This window comes from Cyrtonyx montezumae, unplaced genomic scaffold, assembly GCF_038088225.1.
Source record: "Cyrtonyx montezumae isolate F1298 unplaced genomic scaffold, pur_monq_1.0 scaffold_10, whole genome shotgun sequence".
Taxonomy (NCBI): domain Eukaryota; kingdom Metazoa; phylum Chordata; class Aves; order Galliformes; family Odontophoridae; genus Cyrtonyx; species Cyrtonyx montezumae.
The window spans coordinates 15,029,306-15,044,865 of record NW_027071826.1 but is presented as its reverse complement, the minus strand read 5'-3'; the positions used below and the strand labels follow the sequence as shown (position 1 = coordinate 15,044,865).

The following is a 15,560-nucleotide window of genomic DNA, read 5'->3' as shown; positions in this document are numbered from 1 at the left end:
CACTTTGTGGGAAGAATTTTCCCAGTAGCTTCCACTCTACATTCAAAGCTAGGCTACTTATACGAAGACAATGATGTTAGAAAAATGCCATTTTTAGCAATTAGCTTTACAGAGCATTGGAAAAGTCTCAAAAGATTTGAAACCGGTTACATCTTATGATTGCATTTTAGTAGAACTGTCATGTTGCAGAAAGCAAAGCAGCAGCAAATCAGTTCAACACTTCAAGTGGACACGATGCAAGTACGTGACTGCAAGAAAATATCCAAGCACACAGCAACTTCACTTACTTATAACATGCACCACAGCCAATATACATACGCAAACTGTATGCCATGAGGTCCCCTAAAATTGTGCTGCATTGAAGAAATGATCCAGTGTGCAATAGTGATTCATCTTCTACAGGAAAACTTAAGTCCATGTTCACTAATCTGTGCTTGTATTTAGAGTACTGTAAAGGCATGCTGAGTATTTCTATCAAGGTGTGTGTTCTTTTAAGGCACGTGGGTTTAAAAAGTTTGTCAGAAGTAAATGAATATAAAAACTAAAGAAAAGGTGTTAGATATCTCCCATTTCCGAGAAAGAAAGAGGCTCATTAGGAGAGGGCGGGATGTCGGAAGACCAGAATCGGAGCCGACTAGAGAGGGACTGGTGATTCGATGGAGACTTAGGAGACTTTTCTTTATCCTTGCTTTTGCTTCTCAAAAAGGCAATCTTTCTGCGCTGCACAGCTAAATTGTTATCACCCAGGTATCCCAAAAAGAAGAAGAAAAAAAAAAGGTGAAAAAAGCCCTTGTACATAAAGCTTAAGTGTCTTAAAACAAATTAAACGCGGCACAACCAGTAAGAAATGACAGAGGATCAACGAAGACTAACATATCTACTTAGAGGACTCAGATTAATGCATAACTAACCACAATTAATCTGATTCATCTTAATGAACACATTCAGAAATACACACAAAACATATGCAACTTCATTAAGAAATGACTGTTAGATCCCCCCACAATGTTTTAAAGAAAAAATAAAATAAAAATTCAGACAGGTCTTTGTGCTACTTGGTGATCATATACTCAGATCTCCTAGATATTTTCTAGGCTTTAATATTGAACATAGGCATGGTGCACATAACAAAGTCTCAGGGCTCCATTCTTGATTTTATCACCAGCACTTGGTGAACGCCTTCTTTGTGGAAGTCCAAGCCCAAATGTCCAGGTTAAACTTTAGATGCAGACCACACACTTCTAGCATTTTCCAGCACCATGTGCATAATTTGGCACGTGCATTATTTTAAGTGAATCAAAGGTGTCCAAGAATGGAGAAGAGGAAACAAACTCCAATAAAAAAAAACCCAAAACTTCCACCAAACAGACTTTTGCAGTAGTTTGTAACAGCAACTGTACTCCATGGCTTATCACCTGCTGTCTCCTAAATAAGCTCCATCCTCTAGGGATGCAGATAATACTACATAAGAACTATGTTCAAAACTGCTTCTAGGAGGACAAAAAATTGAACACAGAACCTGATGAAAGTGATCTCAACAGAGTAAGTAAAACTTGGTTTTACATTATCTTCAATAAAGACAACAGTGTTTTGAAGAGCTGTCTTTCAAATTCCATCACTAGAAATCTGATCTACTATACAAAGAAACTGAAGGAAAGGGAGATCATTCTGTCTCTATGGTCTTTTTAATGTTCCAAAATAATTTCATCCTTTTACATTAAAAATTATTAATTTGATCTCAAGTCAACTCATTGCATCATCCTCCAAAATAGTAAGATTACTGTAAGCAAGCATTTTGTACATTATTTCTTTTGCATGTGCGCCATCTCCTGGTAGTGGCTGTAGGACCAACCTTATCTACTTGAAGAACAGATGTTAATAAATATGACCATAAAATTACATGGATCAGCTTTATTTAAACTGCTTTGTTGCAAAGTTCCTACAAACAAACTATTTTCATCACCCTAGTCAATAATATGCCATTTACTTAGGTTAACTATGAAACTACGTGCAAAAGCTGAAAGGAAGAGTAGTGGATAAAAGGAACAAATCAAACACTTGCTTACTAAAAAAAGAGATTTAAAATAACACGATGCAGTATATGTTTTAAAACAAAACCAAAACAATATGAAAGCACCTGTTCAGCTCATCAATTTGGGCTGAGCATTGCTTACCTTTAGTTGAAGAATCTCCAGGGTTTTCTCGTTCTTCCACAGAGTTTGACCCTTGAGAGGTATTATCCAGAGATTCTTGCTGATGTTTCAGTTTTTGTGAGGCAGATGGAGAGTTTACTGTCTCTGGGGATTCAGATTGCCACGGAGGACTCTCTGTTGCTGGCTTCAACCGCTCCCTTGTAGACTCCTTCTTTGGCTTGATTAGTTTGACTAAGGCTCTGGCTCCAATCCAGTGGTTTTTCCTGATGAAAGAGGTTTAGTGAACGGCATTCAAAAAACACTATATATGATACTCCCTGAAGAAGTTTACAGTTGTGCTAAAGTCATCAAGACAAATTGTTACTTTTTGCTGTCATGAACAGGTTGGAAAGGTGGACCATGAATTTTTAGGATTATCTCCTAAAGTCTAAATTGTTTTAGAAATATATTTCTTCAGCATGAGAGATATGAGAAAAACAACTGTTTCCTCTGCTGGAAATATGAATTACACACATGGCCCAACACAAGACATTTCAACTGTGAGAAAAGATCTACTACAGCAACAGACCAAGAAGTAAAGAAACGAAAACTGCTTTAAGGATGATTTTTCCCCTTTGCTAAAAGTACCAGTTTGATCTATGTATGGTGGAATTAACCTGCCTCTTTCTTGTTGTCATGCAAGTCTTTTCTCTCTGATGGACTGTTTATCTCCTGTGAAACTGAAGCTCCTGTAACAACTTCTGCGGTTTAGTGAGTCTAGAGAGTCCCTGCAATTGTCTGTGACACTAATCCAGTGCTGGTGTCAAAGAAGTTTCAAAACAAAGGTAAGAGTCTGTTTTGTGATGGACAGTAAAACTGCCCAGCAGCAGGAGCTGTAAGATACATCACCAATCATTGCTCAATTGGATCTCATATGTGAGATGTGAGCGTCCTCCATCAATTCAGATGAAATTCCAATCATCTCCTGTTATGTAGAAGTCTTTCTCATCCTCACAAATCTGTACATCAACAGCAAACTGAACCCAAGCAGAACTTACTTTTTTGGAGTAGGGTCATAAAACTTGTACTGATCCATTATTTTCTCTTCAAGTTTTTCCTTGTGTCTCTTCAAGGCATTTAATTTATCACTGTGATAGGAAAAAGCATATTCTGAATTACGTGCATGAAAACACAAAAAGCCAAAGAGAGCAAAGAGACCGAAATATCCTCCTGTCACATAAGCTTCAGAATGCTACTGAGCTCATTCACTATGTAGAAAGGTGTAAAAGGTCTGTCTAACTTGCTGCTGAGTGACTTCCGTACAACAAGCACGAAAGGTGAAAGAATAACAGTAGATTTAAGTTAGATTACTCAATAACTGCTCACATAGTTTCTTTTGGCCAGTGGATACTAAGAACAATTTTATTTTATTGTTTTTAATTTGTTTGCAGATTGCTCATTCTTATTCGCAGTCCACTGACAAATCACTTACAAACACAGCTTTACTTAGGAAACTAAAACACAAAATTACTCTAACAAGACTATTGCAGCAACTCAGCTCTTTTTCAGGTTCTTCAGATTTCTTTGAGAAGTACCAATGGGTTTAGCATTCCAGCTTTTACAGCTAACTTTTCCATGTGGATTCATTTGTATTATTTGAAAAGAGCTGTACCTGTACAGATACCTCCTGAATATCCTTTTGTGTGAGGCAATATAAAGGAATTTTTTAACACAATCCCATTACAGAAAATCTTTTGAATATTCCCTTTTCTAGGAAGGTACCAAGTAGATCAATCAATCCTCTGCTGGCCCTTCCTCTACTCTAAGATGGCCAGTCTTCTATGCTTGTCTAAAATACTTTTGCAGTGTTCACAATTCAAAATTCTTGTTTCTTACATATACTGCTTCTGTTCTTCGTGATACTGATCCTTGTTCTCCATGTTCTGCTCCAGTAACATCTGATTCTGCTGGTTCAGCATCTGAATCTGACTTAGAAGATGATGGTTCTCTTCTTCCAGATTTCCCTTCAGACGTGACAGCAGCTATTAAACAAGACAGACAGATGAATCTCTTCCCCACGTTTGGCTTCTCTGGAGCTGCAATGCAATTAAGCTGACACAACAGCAGAGCAACTTAGGACATGAACTGATAAAACTCTTAAAAGTATACGGATGTGCTGTCACAACCACATAGCTTGACTATTCACACATTTATCAGAAATTTCAAACATTGGATGCCCTCTTACAGAAATCCAGCAGTGTACCAACCTACTGCTACTCACCTCACAGTGGTTATCCAGCTTGGTCAGTGAAATATCCATGGACTGGTGCTGTTCTTTCAGCTCATCATAGCGAGCCTGCCAACGATTCAGCTCGAGCTGAGAGTTGTTCAACGAAGTTTTCAATTCTTTAGTGTGCGAATGCAGCCCTTCATATTCTGCCTTTAGTTGGCTGTGCAAGAAATTCACCCTGAATATGAAAAAGCCAGCAGGCTTATGAAGAACACTTTGTACAAAGCACCTTGCATTCAAAGACTACATTTTAAGTAAGTGTGAACATGTCACCAAATCAAATGTTAGGTTATAGAGACTCCTAGAAATATTTTTACTCTTGTCACATAAAAAAATCTTATTAAAAAGTTATAGTAGCATTAAAAATATCTGTTAATCTCCATTGGATTAAAAGAAAATAGTCAAAATATAAAAATGCTATTTCATCCATGTGTAAGAAACATATTATAAATTTCTAAGGCAGGGTATATTTAAGAGAATCCTGATATAAAGGCAGCTCAATTTGTCATAAATAAAGAGTACTAACCGACTTTTCTTCCCGATGTATGAAAAAAGAGCACGTATTATATGAGCATAAATGTGAGACTGTGATGCTGTAAATGAGACTACAGAATTCCTTTATAACTTTTGGTAAATCCAAAAATGTCTACTACTTACAAAGGCATAAAATTATATTAGTAGATACATATAAATGGTTACATTCTGTATCTACTGACAGACAGCTACATCTTCTCTCATTCAGCACTGGAAATAACATTCTACAACCTCTTTCCTTGTTCCTAGACAAACTGGATTGAAAACAGAATGCTCAAGGAAACAATGTTTGCAGAGCCCAGCAGTATGCTAGGGTACATTAAACTGGGACAACATATCAAACTTTTGTGACTGAACTGAAGGTACAGTGTTTAAACATTGCTCAAGCTGATGTTGTTTGAACTTGAACTTGGAGCCTTATTTGCAACAAACTTTTCTCAAAAGGGTTTTGAGCAGTGGAACTGAACTGGCTCTAACAGTGAGAACTGAACAGGAATCATAGAATATCCCTAATTGTACAGGATCCACAAGAATCAAATCCAAGTTCCAAAAATGACCACCCAAAAATCAGACCATATGTCTGAGAGTATTGTGCAGACACTTCTTGAACTCTGGAAGCCTGGGACTGTGATCACTGGCCTGGGGAACCTGCTCCAGAAGAACATCAGAAGACCTTGGACAAATAGTTGTCCATTTTACTGTTACATTATTTCAGTATGGATGCTGCCTCAAGAAGGGAGTTTGGTATGAGTTCACAGTCTGCTAGTGATTAGTGATCACTAAGTCCATTATTAATAACTAATAAGACTAGGTTTTTGTGGTTTTTTTTAGACTACTAACAAATGGCAGCTTTCTTCTGGCTGCAAAAAAGAAACAGCTACGTCAACTCCCAGAAATAAAGCATCCTGTGTAAAAAACATGATGCAGTTTTTCTTACGGGGAAAAAAAAAAATAACATGGACCATTTCACACAACTCTACTGAGAGCTCTGGATATTAGTAGTTCTACTCAAAGACAGGTGCTGGAAAAAACTCAGTACAGAGAGAGTTGTAAACAGGACCACAAGTGAAGGCTTATTTTGAACAAGCAGAAGTCCAGAACCAGAATGTATATGAAACACCTTTTTTTGTTCACAGTATCTGTGAAGCTGATAACCTAAAGCAATTTAAACAAAATGAACAAATTACAAGATATGACTTAGGAAAAAATAACAGATGTGTTAATGAAAGTATTTTGGAGCTACAATCCAGTGCAGAAGAAAAAACGTGTAGTTTGCATCACTGACTTTTCAATGATAGTAACAAGAATATAGTGAGGGAGCCATACCTGTCCAGTTCCTCCCTCAGCTTCTGATTTTCCCCAGCTGTTATTGCATTTGATCTCCTTTCTTCTTGCAGAACCTCTCTCTCAGTTTTTAGAGCTACTTCCAGCTCTTCCAGTTCTGCCTTCTGTTTCAGTAAACTGTTGTATCTACAAAAAGTGAATAGCATCCTCTTAGCTCCTTTTTTTATACTTTTCCTCTATTTTAAGATGTTAATAGGTGGTACCACAAAAGTCAGAAATTACTGTCTCCCTGTCTGCTTAGTTTGGTATAAATTTGTGTTCAAAAATTTACCTAAGCTGAAGATTGCTGAAGTATGAATGGAAACAGCTTTGTCCTTAAGTCTGCAAGTCTTTCATCTCTGGATCACTGAATCAACTGAGCTGAGGAACAGACCCCAGCAGGTGGCACAGTACAGATTAGGTGGGCTCAGCTTTCCTGGAGCTGCTAAGCTGCCTGCATTCAGGAAACACTGCGCAGAATATTATGTGGATTGAGATAACTTTGTAGAGCTGCAAGCTGTGCCCAGATTTTTTCCTGTGGTGGCCACACACATACATACACACCAGCAGAAACCACTAGGGACACTGGTGCAGAGGATGTCAAAGTCACCAGCACATTTTCCTATGAGAAGATCACAGGATATTGCCCCAGAGCATCCCTGGCAGATGCACCTGCGCCAGGCACAGAGAAGCATCGCTCTTGCAGTTTTAAAAGAGCAACTGGGTGAACAGATAAAGCAGTGCCTAAACAACCTGGAGTGAATGAGCATCATCTGCACGTGTTCCATATGCCACTGTTAACTCTCATCTCAGCAGAGATGAATGCAGAGCAGTTACTCTGCAGCCACTAAATCTTCAAAACAAAAACAAAAGCGGCAGACAGCACCAAACACACTGATTCCTGCCAGCTTGTTTTTCTTTCAGGCTACCATTCCCTTCCTCCCAGGATCAAATTACAGTCTGTCCCAAATTCCAGCCCCATTGAAGGGCCACACAGAACAGTACCTGTCTCTCAGACAAAAGCTGCTTTTTACTATTCATTCCCTGTGGCAGCAGTGGAGTTTAATTAACCTTATTTTTTTGTTTTTGTTTTTCATTCATTCAGCCCCAGGATATTTCAAATTCAGTCTCTGTACTACAAATGGAAGAACCTGAAAGCAAAGGAAGGCTTCACATCCAGCTCCAAGAAGTATTTAAGGAAGACTGTGCTCCAATCCAGAGCCTAGAAGACAAACTACACTGTCAGCCTCCTGGCAGAAATTACCCTGGTCACCTCTGCACAACCTGCATTGTGAATTCTTCTGCCATTTCCCTACAATAGGGCTACTTTGTTCATTTTTATCCAAGCCATCTATTTTTAATGAGGACTCCTCAGAGGGAAGCAGTATAGTGGTCCAGTTTTTTTTGTTTTTTTTTTTCACACTTTGGCCTGGCTCTACATAGTTCCTTTGAGCATGAGAGCTGCTTCTTTAAATATCAGGAGATAAGAAAGAAATGAGAGACCATCTGCAAAACCGCATCAATTCTGCGCCTCTGGAGCCCAAATGAAAATCCCAGGCAAACATATCTGTACTCCAGATGCAGCACAGAGCGTTTGAGCTGGGTTTGTGCAACCTGACAAGCTTTACCCACCAGGAAAGGTACCTCAGCCTGTAGCCTACTCAACATACACGTTCATTCAATTGCTTTAAGCACCAGTTCCAGGCACACAGAGTGTTTGTTAAAAGAAAAAATTATTATACATGCATATAAATTCCTCTTTGGCTCTGACACAGCCCGTTCCTGGATTTAAACACTCACATTCCTCTTCACTCCTTTTGGCTTTCACTCTTTTTGCTGCTTTGCCAAGAGAAATACCATTGTGGGTGTTTGTGACTGAGAAAGCTTTAAGAAGCACCCAGCTTTGCCCAGATGTGGCAAAGTGAACATACTAACAAATCCTAGCACAGCAGGGATTCTGCTTTTCCAGCGAGATGAATTTTTCCAGCATCTCTGTAGGACTTCAGTCCTTTCCAGAGTAAGCCACAAAGAAATGCTCAAGCATCTGCCAATCAATTGTAGTTACAGGGTTACTACCTCCCCTTAGTAATGAGCAATATGTAAAGCAATTTTAAAAATGCAAGTAAAAGAGCCCAGCCTTTCTGTGTCACCACAGAAGAAAATGGTATTAACAGCAAATGGTCCTAACATACTGAAGATATTTGTCCTTCTAAATCAAACCCTCAGTGGTTTCCTGGGCTATGTCAGGACATTTTGCTGCAGTTATACACAACTCATTATTAAATCCACAATGCTGGGCTAACACTATGCACACAGAACCGAGCAAGGCTTCATGAAGTTTGCTCAGGTTCAGAAAATATTTTGACTGCGCTCAGAATCCATCAGTATGACCTAAACATGTAAGCTCAGTGATCTTGGCTGTACATGAAGGTATGAGTCCCAAAGCTAACTGAAGCTGCTTGTTTCTTCTGCCTGATGGTCAGGAGATGCGTGCCTTGGACAAATCACCTTGACAAGTCTCTTTAGTGGCTGACATAATGAAGGTCACTGCACTCTTAAAACTGCTAAAACCAACCTGCTTTGAGTACACAGAAGGTCACCACCTGCTCTGCTGGGACATCTCTCACTGACAGTCACAACTCAGTAACAGACTCCAAATGGTTAACATTTACAAAGGTGATTTGACCACTTATCACTAGAGATAACCTATTTTCAGAAAACCACTTCTCCTTAGGTCAGAACTGTTTAATGGTTGGTACTCATCAATAAACATCGCCTAACAAACTGTCCCTACACACTGCATCGTGATAATTTTAAGCAAAGCCTGTATCAAAGAGAATCATTAATCAGTCTGAGAGACTTGGTGAGCAGGAACCGTGTCTGTGTAATCATTTACAGCTCATTTAGTTGCCAGCCAAGCAGCTGTCCCATCACACAACCCTGGTGGACATTTTAATCATGATAGGTTTACTGTGATTCTATGATACTTCTATATTTCATCAAAATCTACAGCACATATTGCCAGATCTGCTCTCTTCAGGAAAGAGAGCCTTAGCACCAGGTTTAAGTCCATTCTTAGGATCAACACTGCATTACTATGAACTCAACTTGTGTTCTTGCACAGAAACTTGCACAGTTACACATTATCACTTAAGTACACTAAGACCTACACGGTATAACATTTTACTTTCTTGATCTTGTTCTGGTTGCTAAATCAAGTACATGTTCTTCTTTCCTCTGCACGCACCATTCCCCTAGGGGAATGCTACGCGCTCAAGCGACCATGCTGTCCCAAATGTATCATCCCTAACATTGGTGTGCATGATCTTTGTAAGAAAAATACTATATAATAGACACCGATTTGCTAATAAAATTGAAGCTTGCTCACATTGAGTATGTGTATGCTTCCCCACGTCACTCTGGGTTAACCTTGGCTAAACGCGGCAAACACCTTGGTTTGCAACACTATGAACTCAACTTGTGTTCTTGCACAGAAACTGAATCTGAATACAGATATTTTGAGGAAAGAAACAATGAAAAATATATATGTATTTTAGGTTTTGAGGTGGAGTGGCATTTATGTAGTACTGCAGTATTCATACTGTTCAGTCCATGGATAACTGTCAGAAATAACAGTAACTAGTGACTAAATAATGAAGAGAATACTTATCTCACAATTTAACTGAAAGGTCTGAAGCAAATCTTAGATTGTAGAGACAGAAGAAAATAAATAATACAACACTATCTCAGGGCTAGCTCAATACAGGTTCCTTCAGAGAGCCTTCTTTGTCATAAGGTTGAACGAACACACAATCTTCAATTATTTACACTACTTGCTAAGGTATGCATTAATTAGGTAATTACCCAGTTGACTTATAGACATCACTGTATGACTACAAAAGATGCTACCTGCTAGGACTAGAAAAATCTTTTAAGGCTGAACGTTATTACAGCAAAGATCCTTAGCTGTAGTAAGGGGATTTAAGCTACTTCTGACAAAGCACCCCCAAGACCCAAGCTCACATTTGCTAAATATTACCAGTGGTCTGTGGTCTGCCACCCTCAGAGGCCTGAAACCCGCAGCTTTGCATATATTTTCATCCTACCTCCTAATAATGGCAAGATTAAGAAAATACATTTTCAAGGGAAAAAGTTACTCTAATAAAGCAGTAGTTTCTGTTTATTATTGGAAGCCAACAATTAAGACTAGGACTGTAACACTGCCACAGTCCAGCTCTTCTATGAAGTGAGCATACCTCTCCCCAAGACCTTTGTGTTCTAGATCCAGGTTTTTGTGCAAGGTTTTCAGGCAGCTGTGCTGGTTTATTAGCAATTCATACTCTGTGGACTGGCGTTCATGTAATGAAGCAAGGTGTTCATGGTCCTGAAGCAATGATTCATATTCAGCTTTAAGCTGCTCCTTCTGTTTCAGCAAATTTTCATTCTCATTCTCCTTGGATGTTTGCTGGTTCTGGAGTAAAGTATTCTGGGCCATCAACGAAGCACTCTGGGAGTTGAGGGTTGAATTTTCTACCTAAAGTTTCCCAAATAAAAAGTGTTACTTAAACCTACAGCTTCCTCAATAGCCATGCAGTAGCAGAGCATACCAGCATATAGTTAATCAAGAACACACCAGTTGCTTTGTAGACTTAAGATATTTGTGGATGCTTGGGCATCGCTTCAGTATTGCTGGTAGTACACACCATGTTATATATACACACACAAGCACTACCACGCTAGCAGTGGCCTGCTATAGGCCAAGAGCATGAAAATCCAGACAAACTAGAATGTTTACAACTTAGGTATATCTCTGACAATCAGTACAAATGCCTATTTATGTACCTGTAAGTGAGAGCTTAAGTTCAACAAAAGTCAACAAAAAACAGCTGTATCACCGTGTACAGGGGCTGCACTTCTAACAAACCTAATTTCAAATCAAATGAAGTTTCATGTCGCTTGCATACTTCAATTATAAGTGACAACAAAGTACAGGGAGCCAAAAATTCTGAGAAAGTGCATGTTTAAAAGCTTAAAGAAAGAAGAATTCACAAAATAAAAACACAAGAATTAATCTAATGCTGATCTTTAAAAGTGCACTTGAATAGTTTTTCTCAAAATTAGAAGCAACATTTAAGAGCATCTTAACACATTGTCTGAAATCTAAAAATCGTCATCAGAACCCATAGCCACAATGCCTCTGGAAAATAACTTGTGTCCCCTTCCCATTTCTTCCAATATCTTTTTCACAGATATGGTATTAACAGAAAAATGGCATATATGCTTTTATTTCAGTACAGATTTTAGAATAACATCTGTATTTTGCTTCATTGTTACCTTATTCTAGAAATGTCACTATAAATAACAACATTATTAATAAAAATAAATCCAGATAGTAGCTATGGAATCAATTTCCCTCCTAGGTTGGAGAAATCCATAGTTCAATCTAAGTTCCACCTTCTGGAACTCATCTTTACATCTTGAACAGAAGTACAAGGTTATCCTGACCTGGAGTTTGGCTGTCTGAGTCTGCAGGGCAGTATTGTGTTCCTGAAGGAACATGTTTTGCTTCTGTAGTGTCAGGATCTGATTGTTGAAAGAGACATTCTGTGTTTCCAAATGCTTCACCTGTTCTTTAAGTAGTTGCTTCTCAGTATGGAGGGCTGCATTCTGAAAGAGAGATGGGATTGAAGGGGTGACAGGAAGAAACCAAATGGCTGTCCTGATCATCTGCAGTCCTACCGAAGTTGACAACTACTTATCGAAGACCAGTCTGCAATCAAAAGGCAGAAGATATGAAAGTATAACCAATGTTTATACCTGGGATTTGTCCCTACAGAGATGTTACTCAGGACACTAAAGTCCAATGCCTTGGACTTTGAGGAGTCCTAAGAAATACTGGAAAAATTTGGTAGAATCAGGTGCTCCAGAAAACACACCAGATTCCTCCAAGTTCTACACCCAGGTCCCAACAACACACTCATGGTAGCAAGGAAGTCTGAAGGATAACAGGAAATAAAAAGCTTACATTCCTCTCCAATTCAATTGCCCTGTCTTTCAATTTCAGCAGCTCCATGGTAGCTTCTCGGTGTCCAATGTCCAATTTCTCATTCATTTGGTGGTTGGGAATGAGTTTCTCCGTGGAATACTTTAGTGAATTCTGAGCTTGCTGCCCATCCTGCTGACTCTGCTGAAGTGCATCAAAGTCCTTCTTTATCTTCAAAACAAGCAAGGAAAAACCTTTACCACTGATTTAACATTAGGATTTTATATTAACAAATATAGGGCATGCATTTATTCTCCTTAACTGTAGGCACTTCAAAGGATTGAAAGACCATTATCCTCACTTCACAGATAAGGAAACTGAGAAATAGACAGGCGGAGGAATCCACATCTGTTTGCTTCCTTTAAGGTGCCCTTTGACTCAAGCTCACTGTTATCTAATAAGCAGCTGTTTTTGGGTGGGAAGTTTAAAATGCACTGCTGCTCAGATGATGCTTTCATTAAATGAGACAGAAAACACTGTGGCAATGAAAAAAAAAGTTGGGCAACAAGGCTTGTGAAGGGCCTGGAGAATCTGCCCTGTGAGAAGCGACTGGGCAGCTCAGTCTGGGGAAGAGGAAGCTGAAGAGACCTTACTGCTCTCCTCAAATACCTGAAAGGTGACTGCAGTGAGAGTGGGGATGATTCTCTTCTCACTGGTGACAGGTTACAGGACAAGGGGAAATGGCCTCAAGTTGTGCCAGGGGAGGTTTATGCTGCATATCAGGAAACACTTCTTCACAAAAAGGGTTGTTAAGCACTGGAATAGGCTCCTCAAGGGGGTGATTGAGTCACCATCCCTGAATGTGTTTAAAATCCATTCTGATGTGATGCTCAGGGACATGATTTAATGGTGGGTTATTTAGTGAGGATGTATCAAGCTGTAGCCCAATATGTAGTATGACTTGGGTAGTATGGTCTATGCTATGAGTTGGGTAGTATGGTCAGGTTGAGGTTGGACTTGATGATCTTACAGGTCTTTTCCAACCTGAGCAATTTTACAATTCTATGAAACTGGTCTAATTAGATAGACTCGGGCAAGAAAAGCAATTAAGTCAAAAAGGTTTTTGCAAGGTGTGTGAAAGTGGTAGGGGAAAAAAGTACAGATAACTTGTTCCTGCTCAGTTTTAAAATACAAGTGAATGTGCAGAACCACTCTTACCATATTTAGATCATTTTGTAACTGCTGGTTCAAGTTCAGAGAGTCTTTCACTTGAGCTTCCAGCATTGCAATCTTCTCCTCTTTCACAGCTAGTGTTGTTTTCAGTGCTGATTCAGTTTTGCTTTCCAGAATCCTGTATTTTCTGAAAAACAAGATAATAGATTTCCACTATCTGTCAATAAGAAATGAGAAACCATCTACATAGGAGACTTTGTTTCATCATAAGATACATTACACTTTTGCTTCTTCCTCTACTGCTGAAGATCCTTCCTGATACATTATAGCTGAGGAAGCAGCTTTAAGAAAATTCTATCAATTTTAGTAAGGGTCATACATGCATCATTCTATAGAAATATCTAACAACTATATAATTTAAAATATTTTTTCTCTTTTCTTACCATAATTTCACAATTTACATTTCTTCTCATATCTCTTTTATACATTTTTAACAAAGAGAAAAATCTGCAGTAAGCCTAAAGGAACCTAAATGCTCCCAAATTGTAAGTTTGCTTCTCTAAATAGGTCTTACCAAGATGACTGTACACACTTCTTGTTGGGGTTTCTTTGAACACGACTACAGAACTTGGAATGAGGAATTTCTTAGGAAATGTGTGCTTATATTAACAGATGGTTGGATCACCTATTAATCATGACACACACCATCTAATGAACACTTAGACACTATTCTTACTTGTAAAGAATACCAGGAGGAATATACATAATGGGTCACCATAATAGCTATCCAGCTGCTGATTGGTTGGCATGGACAGTGATAATGGCACATTTTCCTTCCTCCCAAGAAAAGACTTAGCAAAACTTGCAGTATACTGCCAAACATACTACAGAAAAATACGCTTCATGTCTGAAATATAGGTACGGATAACTGAAGAGAAACAGATGAGAACTAAAATTAAAGGCAGAGGGCTTGAGAAATCAGCTGAGGAAAGGCCTTCAGATTCAAAAGAAGGATTATAAGAACTCAGTTTCCTCACGTGTCATCATTGCCATTGTCATCCTGTAGCAGCAGCTCTTTGCTCAATCCTATCTTCTCCAGTTCCAGGCTCAGTTTGTCCAGCTCACTAGACAACTGTTGACTTTTCAGCTTCTCCAGGACCAAATCCTGTAACAGTACTAAATAATTAGCTGCTGTGCAAAGGATGGTGATAATTATCCAGCACAATAGATTTTTTTCAAGAATAGTCAAAAAAGTTGTTAGATAAAATCCTAGTCCCAAGAAGATCAGCTAAACTTCTTCATCAGTGTCAGCTGAGTGCAGAATTAAACTGATGGCTTTTATTTATAGCTTACTCAGAATAAATGTGAAGAACATTTCTTATGACCTTGGTCTTGGTCACTGTAATGATTTACTACTGCCAGTGTTGGAATCCTGCCCACATGCCAGAAGAGGGGATGAGGCCAGGAGACTCCTGCCTGCTGCCAGCAGAAGGAACATGTGTCGTGAGCAGCTTAGGGCACTCGGCACCACCAGAGGGAGTTCCCACTTCTCTGAGCCCAAACAGAAGCTAGGACAGTACCAGCCACGTTTAAAAAGGACAAATCATTTCTAGTGCATTGTGAAGTTGCAATGTTCCTGACGCTCAAAATTTTCTGAAGTGGAAATACATCATTAAAGACCTACATTGCTCATTTTACTGCTCAAAAGCTTTCTTCAACAAGGACTTCAAGAAGGGAAAAAAAAAAAACTGAATACCAAGCAGAAGAATAAAACCAAAATAACATATACTTTCTTAAACACACTATAGACATTCAACAGTTCTGTGGTATGATCAATTCAATCACACCTTTAAATGGCAAGGGAAAAACATTAAGATTAATGTTAATCTGTGGTTTGTAAACGGATCCTTTCTTCAATATACATGAACTCCTTCTGCAGAAGGTAAATGAGAAAAGGAAAATAAGATATTTTTATGCATGAGCTGCACAACTGGAAGTTTGCAGTTGGCTGAGAACTGGAATATTATAAAGGAGTCTTCTCAGAAATGCTATTATTTTACTTATTTTTCTAGAAAACAGGATAGAAACAACTTGTTATTGATAAATATTTTTCATCCTGAAAATT

General features: G+C 38.7%; 1 protein-coding gene across 2 annotated transcripts in view; it reads right to left on the bottom strand.

Annotated features, from left to right (window-relative positions):
- Positions 1–15,560, bottom strand: part of CCDC88C (coiled-coil domain containing 88C) — an 83,698-nt gene that overhangs the window by 8,747 nt on the left and 59,391 nt on the right. For both annotated transcript variants that reach the window (XM_065750977.1, XM_065750987.1), the window contains exons 16-25: positions 14,473–14,600; positions 13,481–13,622; positions 12,305–12,493; positions 11,785–11,946; positions 10,536–10,813; positions 6,283–6,426; positions 4,414–4,600; positions 4,029–4,174; positions 3,191–3,280; positions 2,175–2,416 (exon numbers count right to left, since the gene is read on the bottom strand). In XM_065750977.1, the coding sequence (XP_065607049.1) occupies positions 2,175–2,416; positions 3,191–3,280; positions 4,029–4,174; positions 4,414–4,600; positions 6,283–6,426; positions 10,536–10,813; positions 11,785–11,946; positions 12,305–12,493; positions 13,481–13,622; positions 14,473–14,600 (1,708 nt within the window). The remainder of the gene's footprint in view (positions 1–2,174; positions 2,417–3,190; positions 3,281–4,028; positions 4,175–4,413; positions 4,601–6,282; positions 6,427–10,535; positions 10,814–11,784; positions 11,947–12,304; positions 12,494–13,480; positions 13,623–14,472; positions 14,601–15,560) is intronic.